We start from the raw sequence: 22,385 nt of genomic DNA, 5'->3' as shown, positions 1-22,385 counted from the left end.
TAAATCTTTGAAAAAAAATCAAGCAATTTGGAAACGACATTAAACAGGTTTTGAAAGTTTAAACTTCTACTTTGCTTGGCTAATATGGTTATAGACTACTGTGAGGTAAGGACTTAGGATAAACTCAACAAATCTACAGCTGAAAGTGAGTATTCAATAAATGCTTGAAACCAAATATTAAAATAATAGGATAGCAAACTATAATTTCAAATGAATAGCTCTACTTCTAAATAGTAGTGCTTTAGTAAACAACAACAAAAAACTGAACTTTATTTCTAAAAAGACAGTGCAATCAGATTTATTAGGAAAATATCTTCAAAAACTCACAATGACTTCACATTTAAATTAGTGTTTTCCAAAAATTTCTGTTATATACAGTAGGTCTGTGAAATTCTTACCCTCTTAGGATCCTTCACAAAGTAACTTCCACTTGAACCTTGACGAATTCTTTCTGGAAAAACTCCAAATTCTATTGCTTGCTCTGCTTTCAATATAGTATCAGCAAACCCTGGATCATCCAAGAATATATTCAACTCTGAAGAACCAAGAATTACTGCATTAAGAAAATCAATGTTAAGACAGCACATGAAGCAGCAGAAAGACCAGCTATGACAATGTTCGTGATATGAACCTGTAATATTAGATCAGGTTAATAACATTAGGACATGAAAGTATAAAAATATAATCAAGTACTATATGGGATGCTTTGACCCCGCTACCCCTATTTCTCTTTAAGCTTCAAGTAATGACACATGGAACACAAGATCCCTACTTGTCGATATACTCACACTACTATGCACATTACTTTGAACTCCTCTCTTCCAGTGATTTTATTTTCCATTCTACTTAAGTCTCCAACTGCAAGGTCATACCTCAGATCTGTTATTACCAATACCTGTAATCTCTCCATACTTAGAATTTCAAGTACTTTATATCTTCCTAATTTCCTCCCTCTGGCATCCTGAGCCCCCATATTCTTCCATCTCACTGGGACCTACAAAGCACTGATCTATCATGTTGTCACTGAGCTTCACCTCCTTTGTGCCCTCATTTCCCTCCTTGATCAGCTTAAATTAGGGTCAATCATCAAATAATCAATCTCTTCCTCTCTCCCCTCATCATGGTCACCTGGAAAAATCCCAATTCTGGTTAAACCCAACAGTCAGCTGACTGTGCCTAGGCTTGGACAGCTAAATTTGACAAGAGAAACACACACAAACACAATGCCTGGTCTCACTTTAAACCCATCACCACAAACTTCAGGTGGGCTTCATGTTGCCCAGGACACATGCTAAATTCCAGTTTGGGACTGAATGTTTGTCTCCCCTCAAATATGCTAAAGAATCCCCAATGTTATTTTATCAGAAGATGGGTCTTTCAGAGGTAATTTGGTTTAGATGAGGTGATGAAGATAGGGCCTCCATAAGGAGATTAGTGCCCAGAGTGAGCTCTCTCTCTCCCTCTCTCCATCTGCCATGTGAGGACACAATGAGAAGGTGGCCATCTGCAAGCCAGGGAGAGAGCCCTCACCAGAATAAAACTATGCTGCCTCCCTAATCTTGGTCTTCCCAGATTCCAGAACTGAGAGAAATAAATGTCTGTTGGTTAAGTCACCCAGTTTGTGGCATTTTGTTATAGCAGCCTAAACTAAGACAACTCCCCTGGTCCACAGACTCTCCCACTCTTCTGAACAACTACCTCAAACTCTCTCCTCTCCTCAAATTCCCTATACCTCCTCTCTCTAAGCAGTTGACCTAGTTTCCAATTTCACTAAGAAAAGAGGGGCAATCAGAAAAAAACTAGCATTAGCTCTCAGCACCAAGTCTACCCCCCACTCCTATCCATTCCATCACTATAGATCAGGGGTGGGGAACGTCCAGCCTGTGGGCCAAAATCATTTGGTTTGGCTCTGCCAAGGCCTCACCAAAGAGAAGCAGTTCCAGCCATCACATTAGGGGTGAGTTAATTAAATGTTTAACCAAATATAGCAGGCTAATTTTTAAGCCGATAATTTTGTTTGGCCTGCAAGTGACAATTATAAATATCCAAAAGGCCCTTGGCAGAAAAAAGGTTCCCCATCCCTGCTATAGATGACCTGTCCAAGCTCTACGATCAACTCTTCCTCTATGTGTACCAAACCCTATCTTAGGGACTACTCCAGGGCATTTCTTCAGTAATTTGTCCCTGCATCAAAACTTCTCTCTCTACTGGATCATTTCTCTCACCCCCCACATCCAATCCATCAACAAGTTGCGTGGCTCTGCCTTAAATATCCAGAATCCAACCACCTCTCAGCATCTCCATTTCTGCCACAGGAATCAAGCCACTATCACCTAGGTTATTACAAGTCTCCTAACTGCTCTTTTACCCGTGCCCTTTCTATATTCAACAGAGAAGCTATAGGAGTCCTTTGAAAATAGATCAGATCATGTCACTCCTTTGTACAAAACAGCACAACAGTTTCCTGTTTCATTTGAAAAAAAAAATAAAAGTCCTTATAATGGTCCCCAAGACCCTACCCAATTTCCCCTAACCTCCATTTTAATTTTCTGTTTAGCATTTTATCACCTAACATACAACTAACTTATCTTTGTGAGCTCCAAGAAGACAAGTATTCTTTCACTGATGTATGCCCAGAACTTTTAAAGTTCCTGGAAAATAACAAGCACTCAATAAACACTTGCAGAATGAATTAATAGTCATTTAAAGTGAAATTTAAAAAATGAAGTGGTAGACATGCAAAAAATTACTTACTTTGGAAGGTTATTTAAATACTATTACATGCATCCAATATTACAAATATTCAAAACATAAAGTTTCTGTAATTTAAAATTTGCCTTAATTCAGACAGAAATAAAATCGCTATTTACTAATTTTTAAATGTTTGTGCTAAGAGAAATACTACAAAAAGGCCTACTGGGTGTATTTAACTACTGAAAAGAATAAATTTTCTTAAGTATTTTAGTCATGGCTATAGTTAATATGCTAATTCCAAATCATTCTTATCTACCCCATGAAAATCCTTACAAATGAAGGAAGAAACTTTGTCTTGATTGTTCACTGTGTATCCCTAACACCTGGAAGAGGGCGGCACTTAATACTGAATTGAATAAATGTATTATTTAGATGCTAGAGTGTGCCAGTAATCATTACTAGTCAAATATTCCTTCTAGGTCAGGGCTCTAAAACAAGAAAGAACTTGAAAAGTTATTTATTTCAACCTTGCTCCCAGTACTGGTGTACTTTCCACAATATATCACCAGCAGGTAGTCTTTGGGTCAATGTTTAAACACTTTCAAAGAGAGATCACTCTTTTTTTCATGCTCCTATTGTTTGCTTGAAAACATATATAAACTTCTTCCTTTTCCAGAAGTAAGTCTCCTGTAGTTTCACCTAATATCCTAGACATGTCATCTGTAGCAAAACAAAAGTCTACCTACTCCTTTCTTACCAGGGATAGTCCTTCAAACAGTTGAAGGTCATTTCCTTTTCCCCTAAGTCTATTTTCTGCCTCCTTCCATATGGAAGTGTTTTCAGGCTTTTCAGCATCTGAGTCACTTTTGTTTCACACCTCAATTTTTCAATGTGCCTCCTTAAAATAAGGTCTCTAGAACTGAGCAACCTATTGCAGAGAATAGAGACATCTCTCAGTCTCATTGACACCACATCAAAATAAGCACTCTAGCATTACATTTGTTGTTTAGGAGTCCTGTCATACTTCTAATTCAAAATGAAATGGCTAAATTCTTAGACTACTCTTGGTCTCTCCCATCCTGTACTTGAATAGTTCTTTTGGAAACTATGTGAGGACTTTGACACTATTACTATTAAATGTATATAAAATTGTTTTATGGGTTAAGCTTTATGAATTGTTCATAGAAACTGTCTTTGCTGCTCTCATGGAGCCCAAGATCATACTCTGAATATTTAATTCAGTTTCAACCAAAATCAGATGAACAGAAGCATTTCTATAAATCAGCCAGCATATTCTTAATCCCTTTTTCTCTAATCTGTCCCTCACTGAGCAACAATCTTGGTTAAGTGAGATAATCTGGCCCCATGAAAATGGGCATTCTTTGAGACAGCCTGAATTAATCGTCACAATCTAGAAAGGCACTTAAAAGACAACTGGTCCTACTATCTAATTACTGCCAGGAGAAGAGGCTACATATCAATTATTCTAAAATCAAAGTAATTGTTTTTTAGATAATTTTTCTTTAACTGAGACTCATAACTCATATTCTACAACTTTCTGCACTTCAGTTACTTAAATGTACATTTGTCAATGAGTTTAACTTGGAAGACACCCCCAAAAGTTATGCTTCAAGCTATATATGCTAGGAGATTTGGCTTGAAGGTTTACTGTCATTGTCTGGTTTGATTTGTAATAGCTGAAGACATGGTTAGCTATATTTTCTTTAAATTTTTTTCAGTTAAAATTACTATCACTTCTTTTAAGGAATAAACTATGGGGTTTTAATAAAGTCTCTGTATCAAAGAATATTCAGATTTCCCGAGGAGAATCTCTGTGTATTCCCTTTGGTCTCCTCTAAGATGACACAGTGACCTTTTAGTCAAGTTCCAATCCTATTCAAGCTTCTCACTTTCACAAGATGTCCACCCCACCCTCTGAAGCATTACCCCTGGTGTTCCCATGTATTTGCCAAGCTTCCTCTCCATGGCTAATTCTTTAAAAAAAACCCACAAAACTTTATTGATTTCAGAGAGAGGAAAAGGGAGGGAGAGAGAGAGATAGAAACATCAATGCTGAGAGAGTCATTGATCGGCTGCCTCCTGCATGTCCCCGACTGGGGATGGAGCCTGCAACCTGGGCATGTGCCCTGACTGGGAATCAAACCCTGATCGCCTGGATCCTAGGTCGATGCTCAACTGCTAAGCCACGCCTGGCCGGGCTCCATGGCTAATTCTTACTCATCCTTTGACTCCATCTGATCACCTGCAATGCTATAACAAATGACTTAAGTTCCAGCAGTACAGAGATCTTTGTTTTGTTCTTTGATATATCCCAAGTACCTAAAACATTACTGGGCACAGGTAGACTTTCAAGAAATCTGAGCTAACAAATTATCCTCTTAACCACACTTAAGGGTTATTACTGGTCCTTTAGTAAGTAGAAGTTGAAAATGGAATAAGAGAACCCATTGTATAACTACTTTTAGTTATAAAGTATGCATAATAACTTATCAAGTTCTCATTTTAAGTAAATCAAACAAATGTGGCAAGCTAGCCACACTGATCTTAGTTACTTCACAGACTGATTCTAGGTAGTATATATCCAAACTATCAAGGTAGCTAGGTGAATGTGGGTCCATTTGTGATGTGGTTCCAACTTCTTGTTTGTTTGTTCTGTTAAATGTTGTGATGTCCATTAGCTAACATCATAATGGTCAGTCAACTTGCATGTCTGACTGGTCTGCTAAAACTTTATTATTGGTGAAATACTTGAATAGGAAAGTCTGCCTCTTAGGCCTCTCTGACTTATTTACTCTAGATTTTACTCTGACTTGTTTAGTTCAACTACAACTTAAATAACCTATCTAAAATTCTTTATAATGTAAAAGGCCCATTAGCATACTAGTAGCAGCAGAGGTAAAATCTAACTCCAGAAAAACTAAGCAGTATTAATAAAAACTACATTTCGTGTGTATGTGTTTAAGCTATCCTGTATGAAGTGATACTTCAGGCAAAGTGCACACACCATCTTATTTAAACCATCCTAACCATTAGCAAACGGTGTTATCCCAATTTTACAAACTAGCTGGTCTCATCTCTAGCTAGGACTCTTACAAGTCTACTCTATTTTACGACCAAATTAGACTAACTCCACTTGACACGCCAAAAAACTAGCTTTATTAATATCCATGCCTGCAGTAGCATGCCTACATTTTACTAACCTTCAACATCATTTCAATTACCTTCTCTTTCACCTGAGGCTATCAGTTTGCTTAATCATGAAAAAAAAAATTTTTTTTCTTTTTAAAGTATAATAGAGAAACAACGCAAGAAACAACTTTGCAGGAGAGAGAGCAGGAACAGAAAGTCAACTGCCTCTGCCCCCTCGGGCCAACGTCACAATGACAACATTTAACAGCAGAAGTTTTCGAAACGTGTCCCAGCGGCAACTGGATATTCTTACTGTACCCTTGCAGATTCACCGCCCGGGGAACTTTGATAGTTCAGGGTTCTTAACCCAAAACTCAAGTTCAAACTTAAGCAAACAACTTAGGTCATTTTCCAGTGTTAAGTTTTCTTCAGTGTCTGATTCTAAAAGTTCAGGCTCACTCTGAGGGGAGGGAGGCTCGGGAACAGTTTAGCCGTGACAACCGCAGGCCCAGGTGAAGCGCCCACAGCCCCTGGGAAAGGGGCAGACACGCGGGGCAGGGAGGGGAAGGAAGGCGTCCAAGGTCCGAGCAGCGGCCGCGCCCCGGGGCTCCGCGCGGGATGCCTGGCGGACTGCCTCTCCTACCAGCCGAGTGCTAGTGCGAGACGGAGAAGGGAGCCGGCGGCAGGGCGGGGAGCCCCGGGCCGGGGGCCGGGAGGGGCGGGGGTGGGGGGCTGAGCGGCGAGGAGACGGGAAGCGCCGGGTCGCACCTGAAACCATGCCGCGGTCGGTGGGCGAGCTCTGCGGGTGCCCCGCGCCCCGGGAGGGACAGCGGGGCGAGTCACTGGGGCGGATCAGCAGTTCCTGGTCGTCCGCCTGGCGAGCGGAGGCCGCGCCCTTCTGCCGGGCAGCCTCCAGCAGCCTCACGGCGGTCCCCGGGGCGCTCTTCCGCGGCTGGGCCCAGGCGATCCGCGGCAGCAGCGGCTCCCGCTCCTCGTCCTCCCCGTCCAGGCTCTCGCCGCCCGCGGCCGCCCGCCTCCCGGACCCGGGGGACTCCGCCATGGCCTCGTCCGTGCTTTCCGCGCTGAGACGGGCTCAGAGAGGCGAGGTGTCCGGGTCTGGTCTCGGCATCGCGGGAAAAACCGGGCAGCTGGGTCAGACCGAAGCCACCTCACTAGCGCGCGGCCGCGCTTGGTTCCCGCCCACTGGTTGCCCCGCCCCGCCTCGCCCGCCGCCCGCCGCGCCCCGCGTCCCGCGCCCCGCGCCTGCGCCAAAGAGCCGGGGCGTCGGTGGGCGGGGCACGGCCAGCGACTCGACGCCGCCACCTGTCTCCGAACTTCGCGGAAGGCGCGTGGGGCAGGTGGGTGCTGCTCTTCGTGGGCCGCTTGGGTCCGAGTTAGGTTACTCGGAATACCCTCTCCGTTCTATATCGGCCTCTCTGTACTGCAGATGTCTCCCCTAGAAGTTACCACAGTCCACCTATACATTTCCTTGCACGACAGTTTAACATTTATTTCCCGCGCTAGAAATCCACGAGGCAGGGACCTTTTGTTCAGATATTCCTGATACTGGTAGATGGTATTTTCTTTTTTCTCTGACTAATCTAGCTAGAAGTTTATCAATTTTTTTAATCTTCTAAAAAACCTACCTCTTATACCATTGGTTTTCTGGTTCCTTAACTTTGGCTCTATTTATTTCATCCTATTAATTGGGATTTGATTTCCTCTTGTTTTTCTAGCTGCTTAGTGTAGAAGATTGCATTATTAACTTTTTAAATTTTTATTTATAGATTTTTAGAGGGAGGGAGGGAGAGAAAAACATCAATTCGTTGCTCCACCCACCCATGCATTCATTGGCTGATTCCTGCAGGTGCCCCTATGGTCAGCTGGCAACGCTGGCATATCAGGATGTTGTTCCAGCCAACTGAGCTACGTGGCTGGGGCTGCATTATTAATTCTTCACCTTTCTATTTTTAATGTTTTTTAATAAGCTTTCTATTTTTAAATAAAGCTATGCATTTTCCTTTAAGCACTCCTTTATGTGCATTCCACAATTTTTGATATGCTTTCATTTTCATTCAGTTCAAAATAGTTTTTGTTTCCCTTATGATTTCTTCTTTGCCTAACTTTTTTGAAGTGTGTTTAATTTCCAAATATTTAGGCGCCTTCCTAGATACTATTTTTGATTTCTAATTTAATTCTGTTGTGCCAAGAAGATACACTAAGATTTCAACCTTTGAAATCTATTGAGACTTATTTAATAACCCAGCATATTATTTACCTTGGTGAAGGTTTGCTTTAAAAAGAATGTGTATTTTGCTGATTGAGTGGTTCTGAAAGTATCAATTGTTTCTATAAATATCAATTCAGTTCAGTGTTGATAATGTTCAGACCACTTATATCTTTATAGATTTTTAAATTTAGTTGTTCTAGCCCAGTAGGGCGTGGCTCAGCGGTTGAGCATCGACCTGGGATCCAGGCAATCGGGGTTCCATTCTGGGTCAGGGCACATGCCCGGGTTGTGGGCTTGATCAATGACTCTCTCATCATTGATGTTTCTCTCTCTCTCCCTCTCCTTTCCTTTCTCTGAAATCAATAAAGATATTAAAAAAAAACACAACTAAATTTAGTTGTTCTATTGTTCACTGAGAGGGTACTACAATCTATGCTTGAGAATTTGTCTATTCTTTTAGTTTTGTGCGTTTTTGCTTTATGTATTTTGAAGTTGTTATTAGGTACATGCATAGCCAGGATTTTTATTTCTTCCTGATAATTTGATCTTCTCTCTCTCTCTTCTCTCTCTCTCTTTCTCAAGAACTATTCTTCCTTATCTCTCTTAATGATCCAGGCTTGAAGTATATATTATTTGATAATATAACAACTCCACCTTTCTTAGGCTTACTGCTCACTTGGTAAATCTTTTTCCATCCTTTCCTTTCAATCTATTTGTGACTTTATATTTAATATGTATGTATCTCTTGTAGATAGCTTATAGTTGGTTTCTGATTTTTAAAAAGTCCAGTCTAATAACTTCCGCCTTTTAATTGGAGTTTTTAGTCTATTTACATTTAATGTAATATTGGTGTGGTAGGATTTAGATCTACTGTTTTTCTATTTGTATTCTGTTTGTTTCACTCTTTTTTGTTCCTGTTTCTCCTTTTCTGCTTTCTTTTCAGTTAATCAGTATCTCTTCATATTTCATTTTAATTATTCTATTGGCCTTTTGCTAAAATTATTTACATTAATTTTTAGTGCTTACGTTGGCATTTAGTGTATATTTCCTTAAATTATTTCAATGTACTTAAGCCCCATATTTTACTACTTAATGTAAAATATAAGAATCTTGTAAAAGTGTAGTTCTATTTATCCCTCATTCTTTATTGTTGTAGTATATATTAAACCCACATATGTTTAAATACAGTGAATAATTCTTGCCTTAAACAATTACATGTCTTTAAAAGAAAGAAAATAATGAATAGTCTTTTATATTTACCTACATATTTCCAGTGCCCTTCAATCCTTCCTGTAGATCTAAGTTTCTGTCTACTATTATTTCCCTTCTCTCTGAAGAATTTTTAAAAAGTATTTCTTAGAATGCAGATCTGCTGGTGATAAATTCTAAGCTTTCATTTATCTGAAATTATCTGTATTTCACCATTATTTTCAAAGGATATTTTCCCTAGATATATAATTCTGGATTAATGGTAAACCCCTTCCCCACTCCAAGTTCAACTCCAAAAGTGTAATTCTGTTGTTCTCTAGCCTTTATTGTTTCTGAATCACATCCATTCACCCACCAGCCCACTTTGTATTATGTTCATTTTCTCTAGCTGCCTTTAAGATTTTCCCTCTCTTTTGTTTTCAATAGTTTGACCATGATTTTCTTTGTATGAATTTCTATGTATATATATTCAGCTTGACTTTTTCTGGACTTCTTGAATCTGTAAATTTATGTAGTCCACCAAAATTGGGGAAATCTCAGCCATTATTTTTTCAAGTATTTTTTTTTCTGTCCCATTCTCTCTTTCCTTTCTTTCTGGCATTCCTATTACATGTGTGTTAGACTCTTTTATATTGTCCTAAAGGTCAGTAGGAATCTATTCATTTTTTTCAATAGTTTCTATCTCTGTTTTTCAGATCGGATAATTTCTTTTCACTTTTTTCAAATTCACCAACTCTTCAGACATAGCTGTTAAACCCACCCGGTGGATTTTTCATTTCAAATTTTGTAGTTTTCAGTTCTAGAACTTTCATTTGGTTCTTTTTTAAGAGTTTCTGCATCTCTGCTACTTTCCATCTGTTAATTCATTATGACCACTTATTTTTTTAAATTCTTGAGTATATGTATAATAATTGTTTAAAATAACTGTTGTTAATTCTTATATCTGAGTCATCTTGGAGTCAGTTTCTATTGACTACTTTTTCTCTGGACTATGAATCAAACTTTCCTGTTCCTTTACATATCCATTAATTTTTACCTTTTACTGGATATTATGGATAATATTTAGAGCCTCTAGATTCTGTTACATTCCTCTGATGAGTGTTGATGTTTCCTAGTAGGTAAGTTAACTCAATTAGAGTAAAATTCTATTTCTGATCATTTCTTTTAGCTGTTGTTTTTTTCTGAACTCTTTGAAATATCCCCCCATGCACACAAAGTTCAAGAGTCAACGAAGGATTTAGGCAGAGTATATGTATAGATTTGGGAATTCTCTCCCTCTATTACTCCCTCCTTTTCAGGATTTCTCGCCTCGATTTCTAGCTGTTGTGGAAGCCTCAGACTTCATCCTTTTATTCCTTAAGCCGTTAAGACTGTGGCTTTCTAATTGAGTTCCAGCTGCGTTCTATAGTGCAAACTGAGTAGTGCTTTCAGATGAGAAGATGTATGAGCATAAATCACACTCATTATATTTCAGTTCTTTGAAGAGTGGCCACCCCTTCAATTACTGCCAGCTGGATTTTGGTTACTTTCCAGTATCTTCAAATGTAGGCATGCATCACTTACCGATGGAGATATGTTCTGACAAATGCATCATTAGGCGATTTTATTATTGTGTGAACACCATAGAGGTACTTACACAAACCCAGATGGTATAGCATACTACACACCTAGGCTAGATGGCTTATCCTATTGCTCCAAGGCTGTATGCCTGTACAGCATGTTACTGTACTGAATACTGTAGGCAATTGTAATGAGTTGCACTATGATGTTGAAACCACTGTGACATCACTAGGTAACAGAATTTTTCAGCTCCATCATAATCTTATGGGATCACTGTCATATATATGGTCCATCATTGACGAAAACATCGTTATGTGGCGCATGACTGTAATTGTTCTTATATTTTATCCAAAGTTTATAATTTTATCCATAAAAGGTTAGTCTGATATAACCTATGACCTATTTTATTGACATATCTTTTGATGAGATGCATGGTGCTACACTTTTGTCAGTAGTTCACATGTTAGCAGAGGAATATTAGTTATTGCTAGGTAAGACAGGATTCGTCATCAGTTTTATTCATGGTGTGTTTTTGTAGACATAAACACTGAGAAAATCTGTCCAAATAGGTAAATATGGAAAACATTTCTTAATAGCAGTGTCACTCAAATCTTTAATCTCCTTCCAAGATCTATGCTAAACATCACATAGTCCTCTATCACTAAGCAATTTTTTATGACTTATCATCAGGCACCTCACTTAGGTCTTCTCTGAGTTACTCACTTTCTCAGTTTCTGGGAAGTATACCAAAAAGGCTTGTAAAAGTCAGCAAATCATTAGTAATTGACTGTAACTCTTTCATTTCAAGGCACCTTATTTTTTAACTCAGAGTTGAGAAAATAAAGATATTAACATTTCTACAAACCTTTTGCCAATATAATATTATTTATTAAAATTATCTTATGAGCTTTAAGTATATATATATATTTAAAACCCTAGAACTGCAGATTTGGCTCATTCATTGCATGTAAAACTTATAACTTAAAAGTTAATTGGCAAAGCCAGACTTCATTATCAAATCAACCAGCCAAAACAGACTTTTTTCAGTTCACACGGACATGTTAAAATATACCCCTGCGTCAACATCTCGGTTTTGAATTCTAAGGCTCTGCTGCCTTTATTATTTCTCACACTTTCTTTACTTTGTTCCCATGGAATATTCCTTAGGAGTGTATTCTTTGATAGTACTCAGGGTTTAGAAAAGGCAAAACCTTTAAATGAAACTTGTCATCACTCTTTCAACCTCACTCTACAGTAGCTATATGTATTCAGAACATCCTAACACAGGCTTAAACGCACCATGTCCAGTATCACCATCACCTTTAAAATAATGCTCCTTTAATAAGAAAAGACATGAAGCACTTCTCCTCCTTATGGGGCCTCTGTTAAAGGAGGCTTTGCCAATACCTGTATTTCAAATCCAGTTTTTGTTGGGAGCCTCGGGTTTTATGCACCCTGGAGAAAGGAGCCACTGTAAGATTCAGTATAGGCATTCCAACACCAACTAGTGTCATACAATTCAATTCTGGCACTAACCACCCAGAGTTAGCACAGATCCCACAAGTTAAGAGGTCAGTCCTCCATAAGACTGCTGTCACTTCAGATGTCAGCCACCAATTAGTGGTCTCCAGGCCACCCCATTTATGACTGGCTGTCCATGAATTTGGGGGACCCATGATCCCCTCAGGTTCTGTAATTTGCTAGAACAACTTACAGAACTCAGCAAAGATCTCAAGGATTTTGCTCTCCTGGAGATCATGCTGAGATGGAACTTACAGATGAATAAACAGGCAGGTACAATACAATATGCTGAGAACTATGTGGAGGAAGTACAGGCTGCTAAGAGAGCAATTAAAGGTGCTAAGATCAGACCGGCTGGCGTGGCTCAGCAGTTGAGCATTGCCCTATGATCCAGGAAATCTCGGTTCCATTCCTGGTCAGGGCACATGCCCAGGTTGCAGGCTCAATCCCCAGTAGGGGGCGTGCAGGAGGCAGCTGATAAATGACTCATCATTGATGTTTCTCTCTCTCTCTCTCTCTCTCTCTCTCTCTCTCTCCCTCCCTCCCTCCCTCCCTCCCTCTCCCTCTCTCTGAAATCAACAAAGACTTTTTTTTTAAAAAAGGTGCTAAGATCAGGAAAGGGGGTTATAAAAGAGAATATAGGGGTAGGGGAGAGACTTGGGTGATGTAAAATCTCACCTGAAAATTTTAATCATTTTTTTAAACAATCCAGCTGTTGCTTTTTGCTGGGCAAGTAGAAGGTCAGAGAAGGCCTCACAGGGTAGATGACATTTAGGTACAGACTTGAGTGATGAGGAGGAGCTGTTTATGGAAAGAATGGAGGAAGGAGCAATCCTGTCAGAGGAGACAGCTTGAGCAAAGGCCCTGAGGTGCACATTAAGCACTAGAGATCTCTGGGGCTGAACACAAAGTGGAGAATGGGGGTTGTGAGAGGGTGAAGCAAGACACTGGGTCCAAAAGGTGGTCCAGGGCCTCACTGTGCTGCCTTTCAGTACAAATATCATGCCAATATTTTCAGTCCTTTTGCTGAAGGCCCTGACCACCCAGCTGTTCTCTGTCTAAAATCCACAGGGTGGACAATGACACAAAATGAGATTAGAGATTTAGGGGATTTATGAAACTGGACTGCACGGGTTAAGCAGAGTTTGGACTTAATTAGAAATTCAGTGAGTTCATAGCCATCCCAAAAGGATAAGAACTTTTGCTTAGATTTTATTTATTTTTAAATATGGTTTTTAAAAATTGATTTTAGAGAGGAAGGTACAGGGAGAGAAACATTGATCGGCTGCCTCCTGCACACCCCCCTGCTGGGCATCAAGCCCGAAACCTGGGCATGTGCCCAGACTGCGAATCAAACCAGTGACCTCCCAGTACATGGGGCGACACTCATCTAACTGAGCTACTCCGGCCAGGGCTAAAGAGACATTAAACAAATGTGTGATTCCCCTTATAAATGAACTGAGATAATCCTATTATACTGTTAAAGGTTAATCTCAATCTTAGGTGCATATACATGCACTGAATGTTTGGGGAAATATACAGAGAAATGTGGTAACAGTGGTGGCCTCTAGAGAGGGATTGGAAGATGAGAACATGGGGTGGGCATGAGATATGCTTTTCTCTCGATGCAAGTGGCAGGACCATGGGGTGGCTATTGCTACCAGTTGTGTACCATCAGCAAACCTCTTCCCCCTAAGGCATCCCAAATGAATACACGGTCTAAGTAGAAAACCATGCTTGCCAAGCAAGCACAGATTCAAGAATGTTTCCTAATTCCTCCATTCATTCATTCATTCAACAATAAACTGTGCCAGGTGCTGTTCTAGTGCTGAGGAGAGGAGTAAACACATCTCTGTTCTCACGAAGCTTCCATTCTCATTCGGGGAGACAAACAGTAACGTGCAATTAATAGAATATTAGAATGTGAAATGATGACAAATGCTACAGGGATAATGCAGGGTGAGGAGCACAGAATTATGGTGGTGTGAATGGGTGGTTGCTAGTTTATATAAGGTGGTTATAGTGGGTTGAATAGTGGTTCCCCCAAAAGATATGTCCACACCAAATCCCCAAAACCTGTGAATATTATCTTGTTTGGGAAAATGTTCTTTGCAGATGTAATTACGTTAAAGATCTTGGGGTGGGATCATCCCAGATTATCTTGGTTGGCACCAAATCCAATGACAAGTTGTTCTTGTAAAAGAAAGGTGGACGCCTGGCTGGTTTGGTTCAGTGGTTAGAGCATCAACCTGAGGACTAAAGGGTCAAAGGTCCGATTCCCAGTCAAGGGCACATGCCTTGGTTGCAGGTTCGATCCTAGACCTCAGGTGGGGGTGGGGGTTGGGGGGCAGGGGGTGGGGAGGTAACCAATCGATGTGCCTCTCTTGTGTCCATGTTTCTTTCTTGCTCACTCTCTCTCTCTCCTTCCTCCTCCCTCCCTTCCACTCTTTCTAAAATCAATGGAAAAAATATCCTCAGGTCATGATTTAAAAAAGAAAAAAAGAAAAAAAGGCAGACAGGTTTAAAACAGAAGAGGAGAGGACACACATGGAGACATGTGAAGGTGAGGCACAGACAGAATGATGTGGCCACAAGCTGAGGAGGCCAAGGGATACCAGCATATACAAGAAACTAATATTTACGTTAGTCAAACACTCAAAGAGAGTCTTGATGGAACTGAAGGTGACAGTGATGGCTATAGGCTACCTGGGAGAGGGATGTTCCAAATATATAGTTCTAAATCCCTTCTTTGTGGAAGTTCTGGAGCTCCTACTTCTGTACATGTTTTTGATCTGTTTAAGGTGTTTTTTTTTTAACCAAAAAATTACATTAAAAATTATTTTAGTGCATTACAAGATTTTTATAGCAATGGAAAAAAGAAACAAGAACTACTTGACTGAGGTGAAATCTTAATTAAATGTGGATTTTTAGGGTTATGATTCTTCTGATTAGCAATCAGTATGCACGGAAAACAGAGAGAGCACTAGCCTTTGAGTGAATCAGATAATGGCCACTGGGTTGATGATCTGCATTGGCTTTGGTTAGCTCACTGCAGTGGACTTCTGCTTCCTGGGCATCTATTATTACCGTGAAGAAACACAGAGATCCTCTAGATGAGCCCTCCAATCTTTGTATTCTGTTCCATTTCAATATTTACATGTATATGTTGTGATTTGAATACAGCTATATTTAGGGAAAAATTAATTCCCACTTCTCTGTCATTCCCAAAATTCATTTTATACTAATACTGGATCTTGCTTTAACCAGAACTGTTCCCAAAAACCTACATGCAAATAAAACGCTCATGAAACAAATGCTGCTTTAGTGCAGTAATAAGGCTACAGGCTATTGAGGGCAGATGCTATTCCATGGGCCTTGAGTTCATTAGAATATACACCTTCACAACAACCCATTGAGGCATGGGGTTCTTATTAGCCTCTCTTTACACATGGAGAAACGAAGGCATATAAAAGTTAAGTAACTTGTCCCAGATCACCCAGATCCAAGTGGCAGAGTTAGAGTCAGAATGCAGGTGGTCTGGTGCCATCCTCTTAGGCATTCTATTATGCAGCCTCTCTTCGCTTAGGAAACCAGGGGAAGCTTCTTTCTAAACCACAATTCTGATCACTGGCACTAACTTCTAATGTTATTCCATTGTTCACCAAAAAAAACAAAACCCAAAACGAAACCCTAAAAATTTCCTGTGGAATGGACTTCCTCCCACAAACTGGGCTCTAACCTCTAACATAAGCCTTGTTTCACCTCATTCCAGCTGCAGCCATCCTGAACTCCTCCCTACTTCTAGAACCAGTTATTTCAGGCCTCTATGTCTTTATTCTTACAATCAGGATATCCTTACCCTCTTCTCGAATTGACCAACATCTACCTGGCCACTAACTCCTAGTTTAATGTCAATTCCTTTGGAACACTGTCCCCAGTTTCCTAAGCAGAGATAACATGTCTCTGGCCTGTGCTCTCCCCAAATTCTTACTCTGACCTCCGCTGCAGCCCTTTCCCACTGAAGTTTATTCAAAAATGCCATGAAACTGTGAGCCCCTTGCAAAGAGGGATATGCTGTTCTCTTCTATTTCTCTCTCAGTTCCTCCAGTTCCTAGTGTGTGCTTGACAAGAGTTATAAATTAATAAACAATAAATGAATAAAATCATATCTAAAAGAGTTCTGTAGTGAAAGCCATCAACCCTCAACTTTTTTTTTTTTTTAAATATATCTTTATTGATTTCAGAGAGAGGAAAGGAGAGGGAGAGACAGAAACATGGATGATGAGAGTCACTGATTGAGCCCACAACCCGGGCATGTGCCCTGACCGGGAATCGAACCCCCATTGCCTGGATCCTAGGTCGACGCTCAATGGCTGAGCCACGCCCGGCCGGGCCAGATCTGATTTTTTAAGAAAAGTCGTAAGTCTAGATTTTTTTTTTTTTTTAAACATGAAATTCCCCAGTTGGCAGTTGAGAATTGATCTCAATAGAGATGGTTGAATTTTTTGAAAACACATTTCCAGTTTACGACCTCTGATTTATAGAATGTTTACTCCGGGCCTGGATTCTAGGTCGATGCTCGACCGCTGAGCCATGCCCGGCTGGGCGGAAATAATTATTTAAAGTAAATTTGATAAAAAGTAATGGAAAAGGCAGTTTAAATAGTAGGCAGTAAGGTTTTGTGTTTTTAAGTATACACACGATGACAGGAAGCTCACATGAAAGGAACTGCCCTCCAGCAGAGCCTGTGAAAACCTGACCAGGAACTAGGCTCTCTCCTTGCCTCTCAGCAGCCAATAATCCCCAGTGTCCTGCCATCATGCAGACTCAGCTCTGCTCCATCTCCTCTGCTCTGCTTTTGCTGCTACCGCCCACCAACAGCCAGTCTGTTCATGCCTTCCTAACTCCTATGAGGAAAGTTGACTCACTCAAACCTTCCCTTTGAAAGTTTTCAGTGTCTCTACCACCCAATGGACTCTCTTCATATTTTCCAAATCTAGTTTCTGACCAAGGCACTCTGGTTCGCTTCTTTTTTACTGCCTTTCCTGCTTGGATAGAGCTTTTCATGCTTGTTTTTTGTTTGTTTTACATAGATTTTATTTTTCAGAGCAGTATTACGTTCACAGCGACGTTGACCAGAAGGTACAGAGGTTTCTTATATACCACCTGCCCCCACGCATCAGAGCCTCCCCACTGTCAACATCCCACACCAAGAAGATACATTTGTTATAATCCCTGAACTTAATGACCTGTCATTGTCACCCAAAGCCCATCGTTTACATTGGGGTTCACTCTTGGTGTTATACATTCAATGGGCTTGGACAAATGTATAATGATACGTTTCCACCACCTGGTATCAGAGAGAGTATTTTCATTGTCCTAAAAACCCTCTATGCTCCATTAGTTTATTCCTTCTTCTTCCCTAACCCCTGGTAACCACTGGTTCTTTTAGTCTGCATAGTTTTGCCTTTTCCAGAAGGTCACACAGTATGTACCCTTTTCAGACTTCATGCCTGGTTTTCATGTCTTCACAGGTTAGTGCACGAACTGGCTGTTTTTAGGTCCAATCGGCTGTGATAGAGAGGGGTCCAGAGGCAGACAGATCACAGGAGGGAGGCATTTATTTTCTCTTCTGGTGACTGAGAGTGAGGCAGGTACCATCACTGACCTAACATGCAGAAAAAAGATGACCAGAGTTTTTGGGTAACAGTCCAAAGTGTTATTTCATGGCAAGGTATAGTAGTATTTTAAAGAGGCTCAGGCTTCCTCATTTCTGGCATATGGTGGCTCTAAGTTTTCCTTTTCAGGTTAAGAGGCTGGGAATAAAACATGCTGGGGACAGTGTGAAGAAAATGGGGGGAAATGAATAATGGGAAGAAGTAAAATAACCCTGAGATTATAACAGTCTTTGACTTGGACAATAACAAGTGAATTTAAATGAAGCTAGATCTCAAAGTGATTTCTATGAAAACAGACAACTAAGTTTTATTTTTCTTCCTTCCCTTTTTTAAAAAAAAGATTTTAATGAAATCTGGTAGAGTAGAAGAAAATAACTCAATGTTCTGAAAATAAATTTCCCAGAGGAAGCTATTACGGCAGCCCTCTTGTTTCCTGTCATACTCTGAATCAGTTACAAGGACAAACTCTATTTGTTTGGGTACATTAATTTTGCTCAATGGCCTTTCTATAAAATGAGCATCAAATTGATGGGACCGGACCTCAGCAAAGAAGAAGTTCCAATTTTCTCTGGATGGATTGTCCTGGACGTGCAGTGGAAAATTATTATTAATAGTGATTCATGTTTACTATCCAGTGAGCACGAGAGGAAGATGGAGTTTAGAAATGCAGCTGTATCCAAGTAGGCACTGAGCATCATAGGACAAATCACTAGGGAGCGATGACCCCAATCTCTGGTTCCTGTGTCTGTCTGTGCCACATTTGGCGTGTTGAATCATGGGTTTTCTCTGACTGTGCCTTGGTTTAGGAACTTCAGGGAAGCAAGATAGATTTTTGATCTGATCTTGTCATTTGTCTTCTTGCAGGTACCACGTGGTGCTTATGCCCTGGATGTATCCATGTGTTTATTTCAATCATTCAACTGTGCGCATAGAGAGGATCTGAACAGACACATTCCCTTCCCTCATGGAGCTGGTATTCCAGTGATTAAATCTGGTTCCTAGGTTTTCTGATTCTGACTCAGCCTTCAAAGGTCAAACCAAAACAAAGCATATGGTAGCTCTAGATTGTCCTTTTCAGGTTAAGGGGCTGGGGGATAGAGTATGCTGGAAGGAGACATGAAGAAGGAAATAGAAAAAGGTAAAACAACTTCATCTCCTGGGGCTTAATCAGAAACCAGCTGGTCCCTGTGGTCAGTGGGGTATGGAGAGTTACTATAATGCTTATTTTTCATAAACATACATTCCTTTGTCATTGAATTCTGTGTGCTAAGCTAATTCCTAAGTTCATTTCTCTTTCTCTTCTGTGGGAATAAATGAAGACCAACCAAATGAGAACGGGCAAGGTGTCTTTATTTAGAGCTTGCTGTACTTAGGGAGTCAGCCACTATCACTTGCGTTTTGGCAGAGACTCCCAAGGCAGGCAGAGGAGTGGAAAAGTTTTAGCGTGAAACAAAGGGAACGCTTTGGGTGTGCCCCGATTAGGGGTCATTGGCCTGGGGGAGCTGGAGGTGGGCTAACTAGAAGCAGGTCATTTATGTGATTGGTTAGGGGTGTATATGGGGCTCTGACTGGTTGGTCCTAAATTTGAAGTAGGGACAAAAATTAGGGAAGCTCAGTTATTAATCAAGTCCTGGCTGTTTGGGGTCAGTTGTTACCGAGATCACTGTTTAGCTTCCTGAGCTGGTTGATGGAGATAGTGGTCTGACTTATAGATAGAAGATTGGCTTCTTATGCTGGTTACTCTAGGTAATAGGTTGGTTTCCCAGGCTGGTTGCTGCAGGTTGTGGGTCAGAGTTCTGTTTTTATATATGGTCTAGCCATTGTCTGTTTGTATATTTAGTCTCTCACTTCTTATTTTACCTACATTGCTTCATCTATTTTAACTTTTAAATCCTTTATCTCAATCATATCTATTAATAGCCATCAATTCTGCAACATACACGGTACATTTAAAAAACTTTTAATTATAAAAATAGTGCATTTTTATTGATAAAGAAGTCTTTAGAGCTAAGCAAAAGGAAAAGTAAACCACATCCCTACTGACAATTTGTTGTTCTATGCCCATATATCAATGTAATCCCATAGCACTTTGTACATTCACAACTCTTTCATAAATAGTTGGTATGTGCTTTCCCGCTGGGAGTGCGCAGAGATGGAGAGTATTTCTTATTTAATCCTTACCCCACCAACCTCGTGTAGTGCACTGGACATGGTAGCATGTTCAATAAGTATTAATTGAATATTTTATATTGAATTATATGTAGTTGCCTTTCTTCTAAGTCAAAAGTAGCTAAATAATGGCATTTTCATGTGGTTAAACCTAGTGGATGGATAGATGTGTGGATGGATGGATGGACAGACAGACAATGAATGGATGAATTGTAATGACTTTTACCACTCTCCATTCTATTCCACATAACTAAAGATTTAAGCATCAAAATTCTGGATGAATGTGTCGTGGTCTCTTGACATTGATGGGGAAAATTCTGACTTCTGCTCTCAACTTCGTTATTTCTTCCATTTGTTTACGACTGTTATTTAGCCAATTACCAAATGGCATTGTCAACCCTTTTCATCCATATGTGCATTCAACATTTTTATAAGACTGCAATCTCCCTGTCATGAATAGATGGATCGTTTTCATTTTTCAATTATTTGAGCTTCAGTTTAGGACTTTGGTTAATGGTTTTTGCAAGACACTGATTATAGAGGTCCTTTTCTTTCCTGATTAAAAGCATGTATGATATCTTCTCTCTAGCTCTCCTTTATTTGTATCTAGTAATTGCAGATCTAAATATATGACTATGGTAATCTGTCATATACTCTATTATATGAATTTTTCAGGAAGCAAAATGATTTTGTTGTTTTTTTTAAAAATCATTTCAGAAGGTTGTCATTAGTCAGACTAAGGATTTTGGAAGTAAATCTTAAGTAAAATGAATTGCTTCAATAGAATGCTATAATAGCAAATCACTGCTGCCAACTCCTCTTCAATATTCCTCCCATTATACTATCTGTGTATCATATCTAGAGAAGGTTTCACATAAATTATCTCTAAGGCTGTTGTCCTTAGGGCTTGATCTTTAAAAACTACAACCAGTTGGTACTTCAGTATGCTGGGTAGGAGCAAGGTTGGCTGTCCTGAGTTGTCTTTCCTTCCAGTTTTGTCTCTTATAAGTTCTGTTACCTTGGGCATATATCTTCCCTCTTGGAGTCTCAGTTACCTCCTCTGTAAAATGATGCTATAGACTGAATGTTTGTGCCCCCCCCCCAATTTCTATGCTAAATCCTAACCATTAATGTGACGGTATTAGGAAGTGGGGCCTTGGGAGGTGATTAGGTGACAAGGGAGGAGCCCCCGTGAATGGGATTAGTGACCTTATAAAGATGACCCCAGAGAGATCTCCCATCTCTTCTGTCATGTGAGGTTACATAGAGAAGACTGTTGTCTATGAACCAGAAGTGAGCCTCTGGCAGACACTGAATCTTCAGGCACCTTGATCTTGAACTTCCCAGCCTCCAGAGCAGAGAGAAATAAATGCCTGTTTATAAGCCATTTAGTCTATAGTATTTTATTATAGCAGCCGAAAGGACTAAGACAAATGGGGGCAATGTTATCTTGGAGGATATAGTCATTCACTCTTTCATTAAATATCTACTTACGTGCCTAGGCCTGTCCTCAGCAGTATTATTGGGTGGCACAATTTCATGCATAATACAGACACAAAGTATGTTCACTTTGCTTTCCAGGTTCTGAAGATGAAATGGGAAAAAAGGCAGGCAAGATATTTTTTAAATCTTTTGTCATAGTTCAACATCATTGATGACTAAAAGATATGTCAGTTCTCAAAAAGAACTTTATAGTTGGAGAAAGGAGTACTTGGGTTCAAGTTTGCTGTTGTTTGATCTTAGGAAACTTCTGAACGCTTCCCTCTCAATTCCCTCCTGGACAAAATGTAAACAATGGTTTCTGCCTACTTTCCTCCCAGAAGTGTCTAGGCAGTTACACCTCTTAACAGTGTACATGCAGTTCAATGAGATCATCAAATGAGATTATCTCCATGAGTGCCCTCTGTAAACTGTAAATATAGGAGTGGTGATTAAAATTCTTACTAAAAAACCAACCAAACAAAAAAACCCCGAAAAACACCTCCAGTTGTTTGAGGAAAACAGCTTTTCCGGTTTTTTGGTTAGGAAGTTAAACTTTCCAAGAGGCAGTTTGGAACTCTTGCCTGCACCTGACTTAGAGAATTCACCCACAGCATCACCCAGAGGCATCACTCTCCACCCTGGTAAAAAGCATTAACTGGGAAATATCTTAAAAATACCCCTGCCTGAGCCTC

General features: G+C 40.1%; 1 protein-coding gene across 1 annotated transcript in view; it reads right to left on the bottom strand.

The window, feature by feature from the left end:
- The window catches only part of PI4K2B (phosphatidylinositol 4-kinase type 2 beta), a 28,683-nt gene extending 21,646 nt beyond the window's left edge, over window positions 1–7,037 (bottom strand). Inside the window, exons 1-2 of the mRNA XM_081123092.1 lie at window positions 6,613–7,037; window positions 399–535 (exon numbers count right to left, since the gene is read on the bottom strand). Of these exons, the coding sequence (XP_080979218.1) occupies window positions 399–535; window positions 6,613–6,904 (429 nt within the window). The 5' untranslated portion in view covers window positions 6,905–7,037. The remainder of the gene's footprint in view (window positions 1–398; window positions 536–6,612) is intronic.
- Window positions 7,038–22,385: the final 15,348 nt, after the last annotated feature.

This window comes from Miniopterus schreibersii, assembly GCF_964146895.1.
Source record: "Miniopterus schreibersii genome assembly, chromosome: 1".
NCBI classification, from domain to species: domain Eukaryota; kingdom Metazoa; phylum Chordata; class Mammalia; order Chiroptera; family Miniopteridae; genus Miniopterus; species Miniopterus schreibersii.
Note: the sequence above shows the minus strand (reverse complement) of the source record. Positions and strands in the feature narration are given on the sequence as shown.